At 43.2% G+C, this 18,721-nt stretch overlaps 2 protein-coding genes across 2 annotated transcripts in view; one reads left to right on the plus strand and one right to left on the minus strand.

Moving 5' to 3' along the window:
* LOC111965284 (inhibitor of Bruton tyrosine kinase) overlaps nt 1-11,600 on the minus strand; it is a 143,505-nt gene extending 131,905 nt beyond the window's left edge. Inside the window, exons 1-8 of the mRNA XM_070444063.1 lie at nt 11,435-11,600; nt 9,303-10,270; nt 7,783-7,879; nt 5,819-5,943; nt 3,007-3,117; nt 2,130-2,300; nt 1,728-1,845; nt 1,407-1,587 (exon numbers count right to left, since the gene is read on the minus strand). Coding sequence (XP_070300164.1) covers nt 1,407-1,587; nt 1,728-1,845; nt 2,130-2,300; nt 3,007-3,117; nt 5,819-5,943; nt 7,783-7,879; nt 9,303-9,632 — 1,133 coding nt within the window. The 5' untranslated portion in view covers nt 9,633-10,270; nt 11,435-11,600. The remainder of the gene's footprint in view (nt 1-1,406; nt 1,588-1,727; nt 1,846-2,129; nt 2,301-3,006; nt 3,118-5,818; nt 5,944-7,782; nt 7,880-9,302; nt 10,271-11,434) is intronic.
* A 3,210-nt stretch (nt 11,601-14,810) lies between these two features.
* On the plus strand, nt 14,811-17,971 carry LOC111965286 (trophoblast glycoprotein-like). Its single transcript, XM_023989368.1, has one exon. It carries the CDS (start codon nt 15,357-15,359, stop codon nt 16,491-16,493), a length of 1,137 nt encoding a protein of 378 aa, XP_023845136.1. The 5' UTR covers nt 14,811-15,356; the 3' UTR covers nt 16,494-17,971.
* The last annotated feature ends 750 nt before the right edge of the window (nt 17,972-18,721 follow it).

Genomic DNA, 18,721 nt, shown 5'->3' on the forward strand with positions numbered 1-18,721 from the left:
GTTGCAACACTCACTACCGAGTTCCAAACTGCCTCTGGAAGCAACGTCAGCACAAGTTCATTGGGAGCTTCATGAAACGGGTTTCCATGTCCGAGCATCCGCACACAAGCCTAAGATCACCATGTGCAATGCCAAGCGTAGGCTGGAGTGGTGTAAAACTCACCGCCATTGGACTCTGGAGCAGAGGAAACGCGTTCTCTGGACTGATGAATCACGCTTCACCATCTGGTAGTCCGACGAACAAATCTGGGTTTGGCGGATGCCAGGACAACGCTACCTGCCTCAATGCATAGTGCCAACTGTAAAGTTTGGTGCAGGAGGAATAATGGTCTGGGGCTGTTTTTCACGGTTCGGTCTAGGCCCCTTAGTTCCAGTGAAGTGAAATCTTAACTCTACAACATTCAAGAAGATTCTGTGCTTCCATCTGTGGCAAAAGTTTGCGAAAGGCCCATTCCTGCTTCAGCATGACAATGACTGTGCACAAAATGAGGTCCATACAGTAATGGTTTGTCGAGATCAGTGTGGAAGAACTTGACTTGCCTGCAGAGAGCCCTGACCTCAACCCCATTGGACACCTTTGGGATGAATTGGAACGCTAAATGCGAACCAGGCCTAATCGCCCAACATCAGTGCCCGACCACACTAATGCTCTTGTGGCTGAATGGAAGCAAGTCCCCGCAGCAATGTTCCAACATCTAGTGGAAAGCCTTCCAAAGATGGGACCAACTCCATATTAATACCAATGATTTTGGAATGAGATGTTCGACGAACACGTGTCCAGGTACTTTTGGTCATGTAGTGCAAAACAACCAACGAACGTGTTCATGAGAGTCTCACCTTTACACAGAGGGGTCATATTAGTATGTAGCCCAAACTGTTCTGCCGCTACAGAGAGAAATTGGGAGTTCGGCTGTACCGACTTCAGACGACGCTTGTGTGGGTCGCAGAGTAAACACCATCGTGTTCGTGAGAGTCATCTTTCCATAGAGTGGTCATAATAGTTTGTAGGCCAAACCGGTCGGATGCTCCAGAGGGATTTTCGGGATGTCTCATGGTCTGACAAACATCTCTCTAGCTCTGTCACCTTTCACCGCAAACGCGGAAGTGTTAAATAGGCGGATGCGGTGGATTGAGACACATCCAATGCAAAACAGATATCTCTAGCTTAAACTGAATTATTTTTAATGGGAATTTTTGTATTACGCTAATTCGATCAACCTTATGTTAATGTCATCTCTCTCTCTCATAAAGAAAATGTTATTTGGAATTCGGTCAAGTCAGGAAGTAAACTGAAATGTATATTCCAATTCTCCTCAATGAGAAATTAGAATTGCAGTTGACTTCCTGAGATGAAATGGAATTGACCCTGACCCTGGTAGTCACTTCTCCACTATCGGTATAGTCACCTCGATGCCAACTTCTTGCACTGATAGTCAGCCAGCAGGTAGACATCTCCCTTCTCTGTCACCACCAACGTTGCCCCATTACTGGCCACTGCCATGGCGATGGTGACGTCCTTGTGGTAGAGGGCAGACACCTGGCGAGGCGCGGTCACACACCTCTCCCCGTTGGGGTCCAACAGGTAGCCTAGAGGTCAAAAGTCAACCATCACCACGTATACAGTCATGGTAGGGGAATGATCGAGCATATCATTAGTTGCCTTGGCTTAACTTCAAAGTCATTGGAAATCAATGTTATGCTTTGGTGTGCCGGTCATCATGACTTACCCAGCTGCCCTCCGTTTAGTCCCACTGTGTAGACAGCCTCCCTGGTCCACAGAACTGTGTGGAATCTCCCCGCTGCTACACCAATAACAGTCCTGCCTTTAAGGGTCTTGGAGAAAACCTGCATCCCATTGGACAAGACCAACATCAGTCAACAACCAATCCACACTAATTCAGCTTCCCTCAGATTCAAGTGTCTGCTGTGTACATGTTTGTCTTATGATGCATTGGATTTGTTCATGCAATTGTCATAACAAACACACACATATATTGATAAATGAGGCCCAGGGAGTTTTTTCTTAGCTTGTCCTACTCCGGTCACGTGGTTAGGGACAACGCCCCATCTAGCTGCCTAGCAATGTCGTCTCTATGTGGGCACCATGCCTGGCCAGGTGTCTCTCTTACCTGTTTGGGCAGGTGGCTGGAGGCGGGCGGGGGAGCCAGCCCCAGCTGGTGGAAGGTGTTGAGGCCGAAGGTGTAGACATAGCCCTCCTCGGTCAGCACCACCGTGTGGTCCTTGGCTGCAGCCACCTGGGAGCAGTGATGGGACAGGAGCCCCTCCACCATCCGAGGAACCTGACAGATGATAAAAAATCCACAGCCCTATTTCACTTTGAATAGTATTTTTTTTAATATATCAAATACTTTGAACGTTTGCTTGAGCCTGCCGTGGAGTGCCTTCAAAATGGGGCAATACTTAAGTTCACACTTTTGGGACGATTCCACTGGTTCCATTGTGCCAGACAAGCTCAAACACATTTCAAAAAATATTTCAACACAGGTTTAGCACAGGTGTGCAAATAAACCCCAGGTACACTCAAGGTTACAGCTAATCAAGCTAGAAGCAGGTGAACAGAATTAAACAGCAGGTAGTTAGGAGCGCTGGTCCAGTAACCAAAAGGTTGCTGGTTCGAATCACAGAGACAATTGGGTGAAAAAAACTGTCAATGTGCCCTTGAGAAAGGCACTTAACCCTAATTGCTCCTGGGTCGCTGTCAATAATGGCTGATCCCTGGTCATGACCCCCTCTCGATGGGTGTCTCAGGGGGAGTGGGATATGCAACAAAAAAAACACATTTCCAATTCACACATGGGTAGAATATACACTTGTACATGTGAAAAAAGACAAATGTAAGCACCAACCTAATTATTACAATACAGCACACAAACAGTCGGAGTAGGTCATAGGTCAAGCATTACGCTACACCCGCAATAACATCAGCTAAACACGTGTATGTGACCAATAAAATTTGATAGGTCAGATACAGTATAGTATTCTCACCAGATATGTCTGTTCGTCCCTGTGTCCCAGCCGACCTCCCTGCCCGTGTCCACATGTATACACCTGCCCCTTCTGAGACAGGAACACTGAGTGGAACTTACACAGCACCACCTGAGAGGAAAGGAAACACATTTTTTGGGGTAATCAATAACGTAGGTCAATCCAGTGAGACAATTTTGCTCCGTTGTCAAATTCTCTTCACAAGAACTCAAAAGAAAAAAGACGGCAGCATGTTCGATTGATTGTCGATTGTGCGCGTCTTTCCATTTCCGTGGCCAAACTAAGCGCTCTCGTAGTAATAGTCAAATAGTGGCGGTACTATAGGCCCGGGGCACAAGTGGAAAAGTAAACATCATTACTAATACATTGCTCCCCTCCAGCGCTCAATAGGGCGAAAGGGATGTTTCCCCGATGTATCACATTGATAACGAGACAGCCCCACACAAATACCCACAGCCGTGGCACATTTAATTAAAGCATGTCATGCTGGGATAAATATTTAACCCCTAGCACCTGTTGGACTGTGGGCAGGTTGCACTGAGGACAAAGGCTTTGCCTCCACGTGGGGGGTGCAGGTAGGTCGCCGAGAGGTCTTGAAATGGGATCTGCTCCCCACTGAGCAAAGGTCATGAGAATGTGTATAGAATGTAGAAGCTAAACAGCAACCTGCCATATGACAACAATGAAACTTAAAGAGAAACTCAAAAAAGTTGGGTCATTACCTTTCAATATTACATCTGATATATCTAGAATGGATCTAACCCAAAGACTTTAGTCAAAATCTGTACTTACCTAGGAATGCATGCCACCCTATGACATCGTGAGCTGTAGCAGAGCACTAGAGCTGACGAGGTCATGGGATTGCATTCCCTAGCATAGCTCCCTGTGAACAGGTCCTTCCTGTCAGAGTCTAAATAAGCGCTGGAAAACAGTTCTAACCATAGTTAGGGTTCACATCTTCACAACATTACCTCATAGATCTCTACAACATTACCTAAAAAAAAAACACTAAGTTATCTCACAAGGTTTCTTCCTCAGACCTCTCTGCACCCTCTATACCAGTGACGGATTCTGGGTTCTATCTCCTAAACTTGGAATAGGGTTAATTATCAGGTATCATATTGAAATATTGAGTGCTTACGTTTAGAGGGTCTACACCAGAAGATAATGGTTATCCTGTAGGAGGAAGATATATGGTGGGTGCAATTAAGCTTGGAATGTGCCGAGTGCATGGGGAAACGATCACGTGGCAGCACTGATATGGGGAGAGAGCCGTGGATTAGCGACGAAGGGGGTCGAGGTCAGGTCACGTTAAGGGAGAAGGAACAGTTTATCGCACTTCATCTAGCAACAGAGATGTAGTGTTTGGAGGGAAGGAGATGATTCCACCCCAAATTGGGGTACATATACCACCACTATGGTAAACATGTTTTTGTATGTTCAGCTGTTCGATCCTTTGGGAAGAATAAACTTGGTTTCAGCTTTTTGTCCGTCGAGTTCTTACGGTGATAATTGGAACCTGATTTCCTGCTGTTTTTAGAGTCTTATGTCCAACAATGAAAATATATTTTGTTTTTCTCCAAAAACTTGGGGGCCAAATAAAACAACGGGCCACAAGTTGGGGAACCCTGCTCTATACTAAAGAAAGAGAGACTGAGCAGTGACACAGGTGCTGTCTGGTGCCAATAGGCCATCAGGGACACTGTAGAGGGGACCGCACATAAGGCCAACGTCGGTTTAACCATGCAGAGCTGGGCTAGACAAAGCCAGACACAGAACCCAAGCCCAATGCACCTGTCCGACTCCTCTCATTCATTCACCCTCTCACTCAAAAGGAGATAACGATTGATATTTCAATTTCTAAAACCCCCAAATCCACAGTGATAGGAGGACAATGATGTCAGTCAGTGTTTCCCCAGTATTCATTTAGTAGCGGCGCATTGCCTCTAAATTGTTGCCACCCCACCAAAAAAAAAATAAGGATCAGGAAAAAAACATATAGCGATACTAATGATAACGGTCTTCTGGTAGATGTAAAGGCTTTCCCAAAAACATACTCAATTAAATGTTAACTTAAAAGTAGCCTATGCCTACCTGGTAGAATGATTTCATGATTATTTGCATCAATCCAGTGGGCATTTGTTTTGCTAACTCCATCACGTGTGCTACAGAAAAAAACTGCAAACTAAAACAGTGCTAGGTGCATGTGCACTTGAATTAAAAGGTAACTACACAAAAAAAAAAAAGTTTGGGAAACATCTAAGACAGACTTCAAAAGTCATCTCCTGATGTGATTTTAGCATCGTTAAGAGAGAGCTACATAATAGCCAGTTACCATTGCTGTGATTTTAGCCCTTATACCGTACACAACCACCCAATAAGAACAATTCCAACTTAAACGAACACCTTTGTTTTCTAGTTTCTACCCATGCCCGTTGTTCCCGGGAGAGCAGCCTGTTGTGAGGGAATATCCCAGGAGGGGGTCTGTTTTGTAGGGAGAGGGGAGGGGGGGACCCAGGTGACATGCCTGTTATCCAGGAGACCTAGAAGGGACAACCGTGTTTACATAAGCATTGTTGTGATGGATCCCCCTGGTGAGCCATATATTGAGGCCAAGTCTGTGTAGAGGGAGGAGGCCCCAGGAGACTAGGATGTTGAAGGTGGGGAAGCCCTATCCTGACTCATGTGACTATCTAATGGCTGGTGGCAAACAGAGGCAGAACACCTCCCCTTAAGAGGAAAGGAACAGAGCGAAGACTGAAAATAATTAAAGATAACAGTTACTGGATCTCTATGGTAGTCGTTTTGTTACCTGTTTGACATAAACCCCGGTACGGGCAAACAGATCCACAATCTCCGGGTGATGCCTGCTCTCCTGGTTCCCGTGCCCCAGACTGAAATTGGTGTTGTTCCCCCAAGTATAAACCTCAGTGGGATCTGAGAGAGAGAAAACAAAAGTTACAAAACAATGTCTGTCACAGCCAAGACTAGTGATGCGCCGATATTACATTCTTGGCCGATACCAATATTTTCCGCGCCAAAAAAACCTGATACCGATATTTACAAATTTAGCGGCCTTTTCAGCATTCTAGTACAGTTAAATAGTTTGCACACACACGGAAGCAGCGGTCTAAGGCACTGCATCTCAGTGCAAGAGGCTTCAATACAGTCCCTGGTTCGAATCCAGGCTGTATCACATCTGGCCGTGATTGGGAGTCCCATAGGGTGGCGCACAACTGGCCCAGCATTGTCCATGCCCCCATTGTAAATAAGAATTTGTTCTTAACTGACTTGCCTAGTTAAATAAAGGTTACACACACACCACACTGACCAAAAAGTTATGTTGACATTTACATATGTCCCCATTACCAGTAAAACATAATCAAAACCTATTTCTTTCACTTACTTGCTGTACCGTTTCGTTGTTCATTTGTTCAGTCGTTTCATTCTCAACCAGGATTTCTATGAAACGCCGTTTGGGTCTTTGCGTGTCAAAAAAGACACACGTCAAATAACACTATTTGACGTGTCAAATAACGCCATAATCTGTTTCAGTAGCTATAGTTAGCTAGCTAACTATATAGATAGGTGTCATCTAAAATAACCCTAATTTATAAGACTTAATTAATGGTTGTCGGACCCATCTATGTGAAGCTAGCCACAATAAGGATTAGCCACAACAGTGGACTTTGCAGTTAGCCTACAAATTCAAAGTACGGCATAATTCTACTATTTGTATCACTGTCAATGACACTTTATTTTGAATTCAGACCGCAAATTCAGATCACAACACATAACCCGGTCCGGTCGAGCCTCACTAGCCAGATGAAGCTTATAATGTTAGCTTTGGGCAACAGTGTTAAGTAGCTAGCTAGCTATTTATTTTCATGACCTGAAGTTCAATTTTAATAGGCGAACAACAATACTTACAAGGATTCGTAAATCTTTGCTAAGAATAATGAAAATGACTGCAGGTTCTACTGGTCATTGTTTTCAGGCAGGTTGTATTGGTGCTAGCTAGGTACCAAGCTAAAGCTAGATACCCCAGAAGTTGCGGTCGAACAAATGATGCTTTATTACCAACGCGGTATTGTAAACACATCGTTCGTGGCCTGTGTTTGCAGACTTTTTGTACAGCTTTGACAGTGCTACTGTATCTTTTCTGCCACGCCGTTTGGGTCTTTGCGTTCCATAGTATGCATGTCGTGAAGCTAATAGCAGTGACGCTATTACTGTGTAACTCCGGGAGGGCAACATCGGAAAAATAGCGCACTTGGTAGTGTGTACCGATGATCGACCAGTCAGCTAAAGCTAATGAATTACATTATCTTCGCTTTAATGAATTTTGCCTTTGTGTTGTCTCGCTGAAATGTTCTTACTCTTTCAAATGACTGCTCGATCCAAACAGACATTGTGTGGGCTAGGTTAGGAATGCTGTGTTGCACGTGTAGGGCAAAATTTTACTTGCCAATATAATGTCATGTACCTACGTTATATAGGTATGCACGGTACCTTTGACATCAGTTTTTAACATCGGCGTTAAACTAGACATCGGCCGATACCGATGTTGGCATTTTTAGCTAATATCGTCCGATTCCGATATGTTCACCGATATATCGTGCATCCCTAGCCAAGACTTCAACACTATTTTCTACAGGTAGACAACAACGATTGACAGCTGTCGTGACTGTGCTTTAAAGAAACATCCACCTTTCCACTTTTTAATCATGCATCGTCTAAATGAGAGATGGATGTGAAGTGATAAGCGATCCTCACCCGTCTTTGTAAACACCACGTGTGCTGGTCTGTCCTTCATGGTTAAGTCCAGGACAGAGAGGCCCTCCTTATCCTGGGTGGAGAGGATGCCGCCATGCTGCAACAAAGAAGCACCATTCTAGACTAGAGACAGAATATTATTTCCCTATAACTACATCTAGCTGTAGGCAAGGGATGTAGCGGGCAATAGAGTAGCTACAGAACAAAAGTACTGCCAATGGAAGCCATAGAAATGTCTTCCTCCACATAGCAATCATTTAAAGTGGCAAGAAAAAGTATGTGAACCCTTTGGAATTACCCAGATTTCTGCATAAATTGGTCCTAAAATTTGATCTAATCTTCATCTAAGTCACAACAATATGTAAACAATGTGCTAAAACTAATAACACACATTATTGTTTGTCTTATCTATATTGAATACATAATTTAAACATTCACAGTGTAAGTTGGAAAGAGTATGTGAAATCCTAGGCTAATGACTTCTCCAAAAGCTAATTGGAGTCAGCTAACATGGAGCACAATCAATGAGACGAGATTAGAGATGTTGGTTAGAGCTGTCTAAAATTGTCTATAAATGGAGAAAGTTCAGCACTGTTGCTACTCTCCCTAGGAGTGGCRGTCCTGCAAAGATGACTGCAAGYGCACAGCGCAGAAGGTCCAATGAGGTTAAGAAGAATCCTAGAGTGTAAACTAAAGACTAACATAAATCTCTGGAACATAATAACATCTCTGTTGATGAGTCCACGATACATAAAACACTAAACATGAATGGTGTTCATAGGAGGACACCCCGGAAGAAGCCATTGCTGTCCAAAAAAAKKCATTGCTGCACATCTGACGATCGCAAAAGAGCACCTGGATGTTCCACAGCGCTACTGGCAAAATATTCTATGGCCAGTTGAAACTACAGTTGAGTTGTTTGGAAGGAACACAACACTGTGTGGAGAAAAAAAGCACAGCACACCAACATCAGAACCATTTCCCAACTGTAAAGTATGGTGGAGGGAGCATCATGGTTTGGGGCTGCTTTGCTGCCTCAGGGACTGAACAGCTTGCTATCGTCGACAGAAAAATGAATTCCCAAGTTTATCAAGACATTTTGCAGGAGAATGTAAGGCCATCTGTCTGCCAATTGAAGCTCAGTATAAATTCCTCCTGACCGTTGAGCAGGTCTGATCCGCAACTACAGAGAACATTTGGTTGAGGTTATTGCTGGCAAAGGTCAACCAGTTATTAAATCCAAGGGCTCACATAGTTTTCCCACCCTGCACTGTGAATGCTTACACGGTGTGTTCAATATAGACATATAATTGTTTGTGTGTTATTAGTTTAAGCAGACTGTGTTTGTCTATTGTCGTGACTTAGATGAAGATAAGATCAAATTGTATGACCAATTTATGCAGAAATCCAGGTAATACAAAAGGGTTCACATACTTTTTCTTGCCACTGTATGTAGCGGCCAAAGGAGGCCCAGTCATGTAAACATTAGTTCTGAATCCCTGAAACAGAGGGAGACTCACCTTAATGAGTGACATGAGGCAGTGGATGTGTCCGTAGAAGACGCTGCGGTGCAGGGCGGTCCAGCCAGACTCCTTGTCCTTCACCATGAGGTCAGCGCTCTTGCTCTCCAGCAGCCACTCCAGCAGGGCCCTCTTGCCCAGTGAGGCGGCCAGGTGCAGGGCCGTGCGACCGAAGGCGTCCCTCAGTGTGGCCGCGTTGTGGCAGTGGGTGTTGAGGAAGGCCCGCAGGCGCCCCTCTGAACCCCGCGTCAGCGCCGCCACCACTTCATCTGCATGCCGCATGGAACGGCATTTTGGCGTGCAGTCTGGGGTGGCCATCACCACACTCATCCTGAGAGACTCCTAAACCTTGCAGTAAACTCCCCGCTCTAAAGCAGCGAACTTACCCAGTCACGGAGACCCTGCTCCCCCCACTCCCAACTCGAAAACAAACACTGAAAGAGCAACCCTTCAGTACAACAACAAACCCTAAGACAACGCTTTAGGTCAAGTCAGTGTGACTTTGAAATTATAATGTTTTGGAAGTAGCTGCTCGCTGAAGAAAAATAGAAAAAGGTGGGAGATTGTTTTGGGGTGCTAGAATTGTGCTTGTGTTGAGATTCCACCGCACCCTAGCAACCCCATGGCCTTGTTTTAGGTCATCTTAGTCCACCAGGTAGACCCAAAGCTCAACACAACCAAATGTGTTTGAAACAAACAATGGCATCAGGAATTCAAAAAATAAAAGTATATATAAATTCTACACTTAGAAGAAATAAAATACAAATATACTAGAAATATATTACAAAAAAATATTCTCTCCTTTTCCAACTTCAAAAAATATATATACAATATTTTACAAAAGGCAGGTTCAATAACCCTCCAGAAAGTCCCTTCAAATAGTCCATCCAAATTGAGGGGAAAGACCCCCTTTCCCCCCCAAAGAACACACAAAACCCTTCTCAAAACTCCATAATTGTATTGGGAACCTGGGGAATAAAGGGTGGACATTAGTTGTAAAACACTGGAAGCACATGCAAGGTAGAGAAAACAACTGGATTCATAGCTACACAACATAAACCTGGCATGTACTACATTTATGTCCACAACTCCACAGAACAGGGCTATTCAAAGTGCCAAGAGCAAATGCATGCTCTGGAAAATCCAAGGTACCCATCTTGCTCTATAACTGTACTATGCTACATGGCTTGCTAGGTTTTAACCGTTTAATCTATGTTGAAAGGTCAACAGAGGTCAGAGGGCAGTTCAGCACCCCAGAGAGGCAGGGACAGCCAGCAAGGATCAATTGACTTGACCCTACTATACCTATAATAGTAGCCCAGCTAAGCTATGTCTATTGACTCCAGGCCAAAAATACTGCACAAACGTTTAAGTAACACGAAAATAAACAAATAAGGGATTCAAAATAGGAACATGCAACAGTTTGAAACTGACCGTTTTCACAACATGCACAGCTTGGAGTTGTGAAAGTGAAAAACGTGTTTTTAGATATAATAAAAAGTTATTTAKATAAAGATGCATTGGTCTGCAAAATACCTGTCAGATGTATGGTGTGCATTAAATGTCCACGGTGTAGTTAACATAGCTAACATATGTTGATTAGCTACGTAGCTAAGTTAGTAGCGGATACAGTTGTTGCTGCTTCCATCTAGCATACTTACTACTTAGGACAACTATGTTAGCTAGTTAGCTAACGTTAAGTCTCTTAGGAGACTAGCACCAGACATTAGGCCTACATTTTTTTTACTCACTGGGCTGCTAGCTACAATGTAATCCAGTGCTATTACAACTAGTTATATGCATGTACACCAACATTTTTCACCATGATTTAACAGTTTCCTACAAGCGAATGAAGCGTTCATTCTCTAAATCCTGTCTATTTACCTACTAACAGTTACATTGACAGCTAGCGAGCATTTGAACTTGGCTAACTGTAAATTAGCTACAATCCATTAACATATTGGACAATCTCAAATACTTTAAATTAACCTTGTTATATGGCTTGTTATCCTGATGTGACCATCGAGATCTGAATGATGTTACTGACACATCATCGCTTAGCTTAGTTAAATTAGCAATGCTAGCGAGTTGCAGTGAAAATAGATTTCCACGATCACATTTCACTTTCTCACCTGCCGCTAGATGAAAACGAAAGTGGTGATGAAGCTTGCTCCAATGGTACACATCCACTGTGTCATCGTTTCAAAAATATACATCGCTAAAAGCTCTTATTAAACCTGGATATTTGGGTAGAACAAACCTATTCCGCAGTTATGTAATGATCCAAAAAAGGAGGGTGGCTGGGTAACACGGACAATTCTGATTGGTTGAGAGATCTTGCAATCCCGTTTTCAATTGGACGGTGTCATTGTGTCATCGTGAAATAACCATACGAAAGTCTGATCGAAACCTCAGAGGCCTGGTTGCATTTGTCAATGTGGAGTTGATTAAGCACTTTAAATTGTAAACTCGGCACATGTACTGAATGACTGCATTAAAAATATGAACACCGATATGTGCAGCAGTCACGGGAGAACGTATATCTTCTAGACACATATGTAGGTCCTTGATAGCGCCCCCTGTCACAGATGATTGGCACACTGTCAAAATAATTCCTCTCGATGATTGACGTCACTGCTTGGAGAAATAGGRTGTCTTTTAATAAACGACAAGTGACAACTATTCTGAGTTATGAGCTGGGAGTAGACTAATTACATTAATGTATTGATTGTTTAATCAACACAATATGTTTTTTTCCTCGTCACTGTTATCTCTGGTATCTATTTCCTCGTCACTGGTAACGTCAGCACAAGAACTGTTCGTCAAGAGATTCATGAAATGGGTTTACATGGCCGAGCATCCGCACACAAGCCTAACATCACCATGTGCAATGCCCCACGTCCYCTGGAGTGTTGTAAAGCTTGCCGCAATTGGACTCTGGAGCAGTGGAAATGCGTTCTCTGGGGTAATAAATCACGCTTCACCACCTGGCAGTCCGACTGACAAATCTGGGTTTGGCTGATGCTAAGAGAACGCTACCTGCCCGAATGTTTGGTGGAGGAGGAATAATGGTCTGGGGGTGTTTTTCAAGGTTCGGGCTATGCCCCTTAATTCCAGTGAAGGGAAATCTAAATGCTACAGCATACAATGATATTCTAGACGATTCTGTGCTTCTATCTTTGTGGCAACAGTTTGCGAAAGGCCCTTTCCTGTTTTAGCAAGACAATGCCCCCGTGCACAAAGCGAGGTCCATACAGAAATGGTCAGTCGAGATTGGTGTGGAATAACTTGACTGGCATGCACAGAGCCCTGACCTCAACCCCATCAAACACCTTTGGGATGAATTGGAATGCCTACTGCGAGCCAGGCCTAATCGCCCAACATCAGTGCCCGACCTAACTAATGCTCTTGTGGCTGAATGGAAGGAAGTACCCGCAGCAATGTTCCAACATCTAGTGGAAATCCTTCCCAGAAGAGTGGAGGCTGTTATAGCAGCAAACAGGGCACCAACTCCATATTAATGCAGATGATTTTGGAATGAGATGTTCGACGAGCATGTTCGACTTTTGACCATGTAGTGTATATCTGCCTCACTCTCAGAAAAAAAGTTGCACCGCAAAGTTTTACATAGTTAAATATGACATATAATTACATTTTTAATAAAGAACTGTACAAATGTATTTGTGACTTAAATATGAAAAGATTGCCTATATTTAACAGTCATATGAGATCTGGGCTCTGGTCACATGTAGAGTACAATACAGCGAATAGGGTGCTATTTGGGACGAGGCCAACTAAACGCTATAGCATGAGGCTGCATTTATTATGGATATAATTTATATGTTAAATATACAGGATACAAACATTCCATTCCAGTTAAACAATGGGATATATATAGCATTTTGCAACAAAAAAACAAACATTTTAATACACATCTAAAATCTATGAATTAAAAATCTGATAARAGTCAAATTTGACACACACATGAAGGTACCCATAAGCATTTATTTCTGATGAAAAAACACAAATGTGAAAAATTGGTGGATATTAAACCGTTTTGGAAATAAACTATTTTTATGCTGCTCTCCTTTATTTGGACCAGATTAAGTTCTGACATGGAACCGGAAGATRTGGTGACCGGCAGTTTAGCTATTTTAAAAGGGGATAAGTTTCTCTTATGTAATTAATCTCTTATGTAAAAACATTACAATGGATCACTAAAAATGATGTTAATACGTTATTATCAATTAACATTTTAGTTAAATGTTGTTAAAAGAGTAATTACAGTGCAGGTAGCCTAACGGTTAAGAGTGTTGGGCCAGTAACCAAGAGGTCACTGGTTTGAATCCCTTAGCTGACTAGGTGAAAAATCTGTTGATGTGCCCTTGATTACGGCACTTAACCCTAATTGCCCAGTAAGTCGCTTTGGATAAGAGTGGATGCTAAACGACGTAAATGTAACTACATGTATAAGAGCATGAAATTTACTGTGTAAACCTATGTACTGTCTCTCTCAAACACACACACACAGCCTTCTTCACACTAACAGCAGGGTTTGGTTTCTCTCCAACCCAGAACTTCATCAGTGTTATGCCCTGGACCCAGGGGACTATGTGCTCCTCATCAATCAATTAGGATTATATATCGGCTGTTAACTAATCTAAATGAATGATAACTGTCTAAATTAACACATGTACTGTATGGCCGCGGGAAGATGTTTTGGGTTGGGGGTGCTGTCGGGTGAGGTGGATCTGTACACTCATTTTGTGGGACAAAAAATATTGTAATATTTTATAAATTATTATATATTTTTTATTTATTTATCTGCAGCACCATCAGCACCCCTYCTTCCCATGGCTATGCTTACATGTAACTGCTGGCTATTCAAAAAATTGCAGCCCAGTAGGCTATAGTACATTAAACCACCCACATTATCTTTCGATTGTCATTCCCCTCTAAAAGCACATAATAGCCTACATTAAGTGAGGAAGTGCATTACACAACAAAAGTGATAGATTTTCATTTGACAATAATCTTTCAATTGAATCATAAAGTCTGAGACTAATGGGTTCTTGTGTTCTGAGGTTTAAAATTGCATTCCCTTAGCTCTCCAGCACATTGGCTGAGTGGCCCTGATATCTACAATGTATCTGAGATGTAATTTACGATATTAAATAATATGCAATACTTGTTTACAGTTTCCTAATAACTGAGTATAGTTGATGATGTATTTGATTTTGGATCGAAAACCTTTCATTAGATTAGACTAGGCTACTTCAGCTATGAAGCGGTGGTTTATTTGGCGCACACCCATATCATTTTCTTGACCACAGTGAAATGCCCAATAGAGACTGCACATATTGTGATTGTATATACATTTACATAAATAAAGGAAACAAGAAATGTGAGCAATAACAAGGATATATAACAGATATTTTATTTGTTGAACGACAACATTCGTTTACAGAAGTTTCCTTGCTCACCCGTTGTAKTTTTACATGGTATAGCCCTTGCAGTGGTTTGTGCCGCCGCGGACTAATTTTCGCATACTCCACTTGGATAAGAGTGTATMCAGTTGATTCGAGGGAAGCATCGTTGGACCAAGTGTGCTCAGATACTTTTGTTGTGTCGTGTCTTCTGGGCATTATTGGAACTCCTCGAAATCTAATGGCTTTTTACCCACTTCACTTCAAAGGCTGACTCGAGCGTGTGCGAATATATTTGAGTGAGAAGGGTGCGATCAAACGAACTGCACGCGGATTTGAAAGCCTCACTAACACGAGGATCATGGTGAGAGACTGATTGGCAACAAAAACTTTTCTCTGCGTAAAATGTATTGCGAGGATGCTGTTTAGCTAATGAATGTAGCCGTTACCTCCCAGTTTAAATCGGAAGTGGAGTTATTTCCTTCAGGAAAAAGGTTGAAAAGTAGCCTTTTCCACGTGGAGGACAGGAACTTGAACGTGGATTGACTCGGGGGGGAAACATTTGTGCACGTAATAAGCGCTGTGCTTCGTTTCATCTATCGGATTCATTGGAACCACGGGTGAAAAAATGCGTTTTGTGAGCTCATTGATATGTTGTAAACTTGAAGAATCCCGGGAAAATACGACTCTGCTTCGTTTGTGGTTTTTCTTTGCTGTCCTTGTTTCAAATTCAGCCTGTCCTGACAAATGCGTCTGTTTCACATCCACGGTAAAATGTGTGAACCAGGGCTTATTCATGGTTCCGCAACCATTGCCAGTAAACACTAAAACCCTGTTTATTACTGGGAACAACATTTCCCATCTCATAGCTGGGTCTTTCCCTGTGCCTCTTGAGCAGTTAACAGACTTGTATCTCACGGGAAACCAGGTGGAGCTGGTGGGCCACAATGTATTCAACAACTTGCCAAATCTCAGGCTGCTAGACTTGAGTAACAACAGGATTCTGAATTTTAGTGCTCAAGCCTTCCCTGATTACAACAAACTGCTGGATCTTAACCTCAGCAGGGCTTTTTACAACCATTCTTCCATGGATGAGCTCTTCAGCCTGCTACGGAGTGGCAGAGCCCTTCAACTTACCCYCTTAGACCTGTCTAACAATGACCTGGTTGTCCTCCCTGAGGGCATGTTCTCCCACCTCTCCAACCTCACCATCCTCAACCTACAAAACAACTCCCTCATTTTCATCCGGAACGGGACGCTGAGTGTTCCTCCGCTCCGTGAGCTAGACTTGAGGGACAATGCCCTGAGGGAACTACCCAACACTACACTGATGGACTTCAGCCTCAAGCCTGGGCTTCAGGTGCATCTGGCAGGGAACCCTTGGCTCTGTGACTGCAATATCGAGGACCTTGTGGCCTGGCTGAAGAGCTCCGAGCAGGTCGCAGACAAGCAGAATATGACCTGTTCTGACCCTGAGGCTCTGCGGCAGTTACCGCTGCTCCAGATAGAGGACTTGGAGTTGGAGTGTACCTTTTCAGGTGAAATGAAAAGTGTGCTGGAGACCTCGTACGTCTTCCTGGGCATGGTGCTGGCCTTGATCGGAGTGATATTTCTGCTGGTCCTCTACCTCAACAGGAAGGGGATAAAGCGGTGGATATACAATATTCGGGACGCGTGCAGGGACCACATGGAGGGCTACCATTACAGGTATGAGATCAGCTCGGACCCCAGGCTGGCCAACCTCAGTCTCAACTCAGACATTTAAGAGGACCGCTATGTGAGCCAGGGTCCCCACAGTGACTGAGGCATTATGACTTGTCAAGAGCAAGATATGCATGAGCAACTCTGTAGTTCCGCGGGGCTCCAGCCTGCCTGCACCCCCCCCCCCCCKTAGTACTGTCCAGACTTCTACACCAGTCATGACTCTTAGTAGCCTCAGTCATGACGACCCACAATCTGCCACCACGCATGCCCTTGGCCCCTGCAATGCAGTGTCTGATTGTTTGTTTTTACACCTTTTCATGAACATCAACTTTCCATGGACTGAGAATCATGACTCAGATGGGGTTTGTGAGAGGGCTCTCTGTAATATAACATTTTCCCTTCCTTGTGCAAAAGAGGATGGTACGTAGAACTCCAACTAAACAGACTTATTTTGACTGGTAGTAACTAGGCTATATACATATATATATATCCTATCTGCTGGTTATATTTTAAACACTTTTGTTTCTACTTTCCTCCCACTGCACAGTGTTGCTATGCTTGTTTAGTTGTATTTATTCCTTTGTAATATAATTATTAAAGCACTTGCTAATTTCTCTCACTAGTATTGCACTTGTTAGGTGGACATTATCAACATTTTTCATGATGTACAGCGGAATAAAATGTCTTGCATTGCTGTTTTCCTTTCTCGACTGGGGTCCTTTAAACTCCAGAGACTGACGAATGAGGAGGTATTTGGGCACCAGAGAGATTCACGGTCACGAAATGGAGAAGTGCACACTCACTCGTTGCAGGTTCAAACACATGCATGCAGACAGAGGTCACCATGCCACAGCCAGCACCAACCATACCACACAGGCAAGACTTTACATGTCACCTTTTATACATGAACACGTTCTCTGTCTGCTCGTGCAGATGAGACATTACAGGCAGCAGCCATTGTTGACTTTCCAAATTTGACTCTGAAGAGGTGAGAAGAGGCTAACTGGGACTTTTGAAGGTGGCAGAATTACCTTGAAGATGAATTGATTTGAAATACTTTCTAATTAAAGTTAAGTCCACTTCCGTTCTATTTGGGAAGCTAGACGTGACGGAATGTCCCTGTCCAATTTAATCCCTACTTGGATTCGGATGGAAATCCCTGGCGCGATAGTCAAATGATTGCATACCTCAGAACCATCCAAAATAATATGTTGAGGTATAGCCAATGGTCAGTGGATTTCTATCCGAATCCTCTTTGGTTCAACTACACCAGTTACAGGAATGACACTCACTCATTCAAAGCATTCCAATGTTGTGAGCCCAAAGGGGGAACGTTGAGGGTTGTCTTTATTGACTAATGCTAATGAAGGTACACAGTACCCAAGGTTATTACCAGGAGGGCACTCTACAGGCAGTATGGTATGGAAATTAGTTAATACTCTGCTTTAATCTGCAGTGTTTTAGGTGTGTGGCGTTTAAAAGTATCTTGTTTTTCGAGCATTGTTTACTTTCCTGCTAACTAAATGCTGTGCTCTTGTTTTCTTTCTGGTGTCAAGTATGTATGAGTAAATATCAAATGTGGAACATTATTTTCCAGGAAAAGTGTTCATAATCAGGATTATAAAAGCAACTGCAGAGTTGGTGAACGTGTGAGTAAAACACCTGGCCATTACCTCACCGTGCACATTGAAGACCACCCGGGAGGTAGTGTGAGCGAACAAGCACAAACAGAAACACACTAAGTCTCTGTGCACAACTAACTACTACCTTTGCATAGCCCCGAGCTACTGTACATATCCTCTTACCATAACAATGCCCAGACCTCCCTCATTCGGTCAATGGTGATATGTGCTTTTCGGGCAATGTGTTTGAATGTTAAAGTGGCTCTTGTGTAAACATTTTTATTTCCCAGGTTTGTGATCATAGAGATTGTCCAAATGAATGCAGTGTGTGGGTGTTAACCATGTTTCTTTGTCCCTCACTCTCAATATAAAGACAGTCTGTTTGCAGGGTCCAACAAGGATAATGCATTATAACCATGACACAGTAGATTAATTTTAACCCCGGCTTGATTTATGGAGATGAGTTTAAAATATCTAGGCCTATCACGTATTTCTTATGTCTGCAGTCAATCTTCCCAAGGCGTTGTTTGCTTTTAAATAGGGTATCAGGAGTAGAGGCTAGGCTATTCATTTCAGGAATTCATTGTTTTGTCATCTTAATTAGMTTCCAGGCAAACACCATTGAGAGATACACACACTACCGTTCAAAAGGTTGGCATTGCTTAGA

The sequence above is a fragment of the Salvelinus sp. IW2-2015 genome, linkage group LG6.1, assembly GCF_002910315.2.
Source record: "Salvelinus sp. IW2-2015 linkage group LG6.1, ASM291031v2, whole genome shotgun sequence".
Taxonomy (NCBI): Eukaryota; Metazoa; Chordata; class Actinopteri; order Salmoniformes; family Salmonidae; genus Salvelinus; species Salvelinus sp. IW2-2015.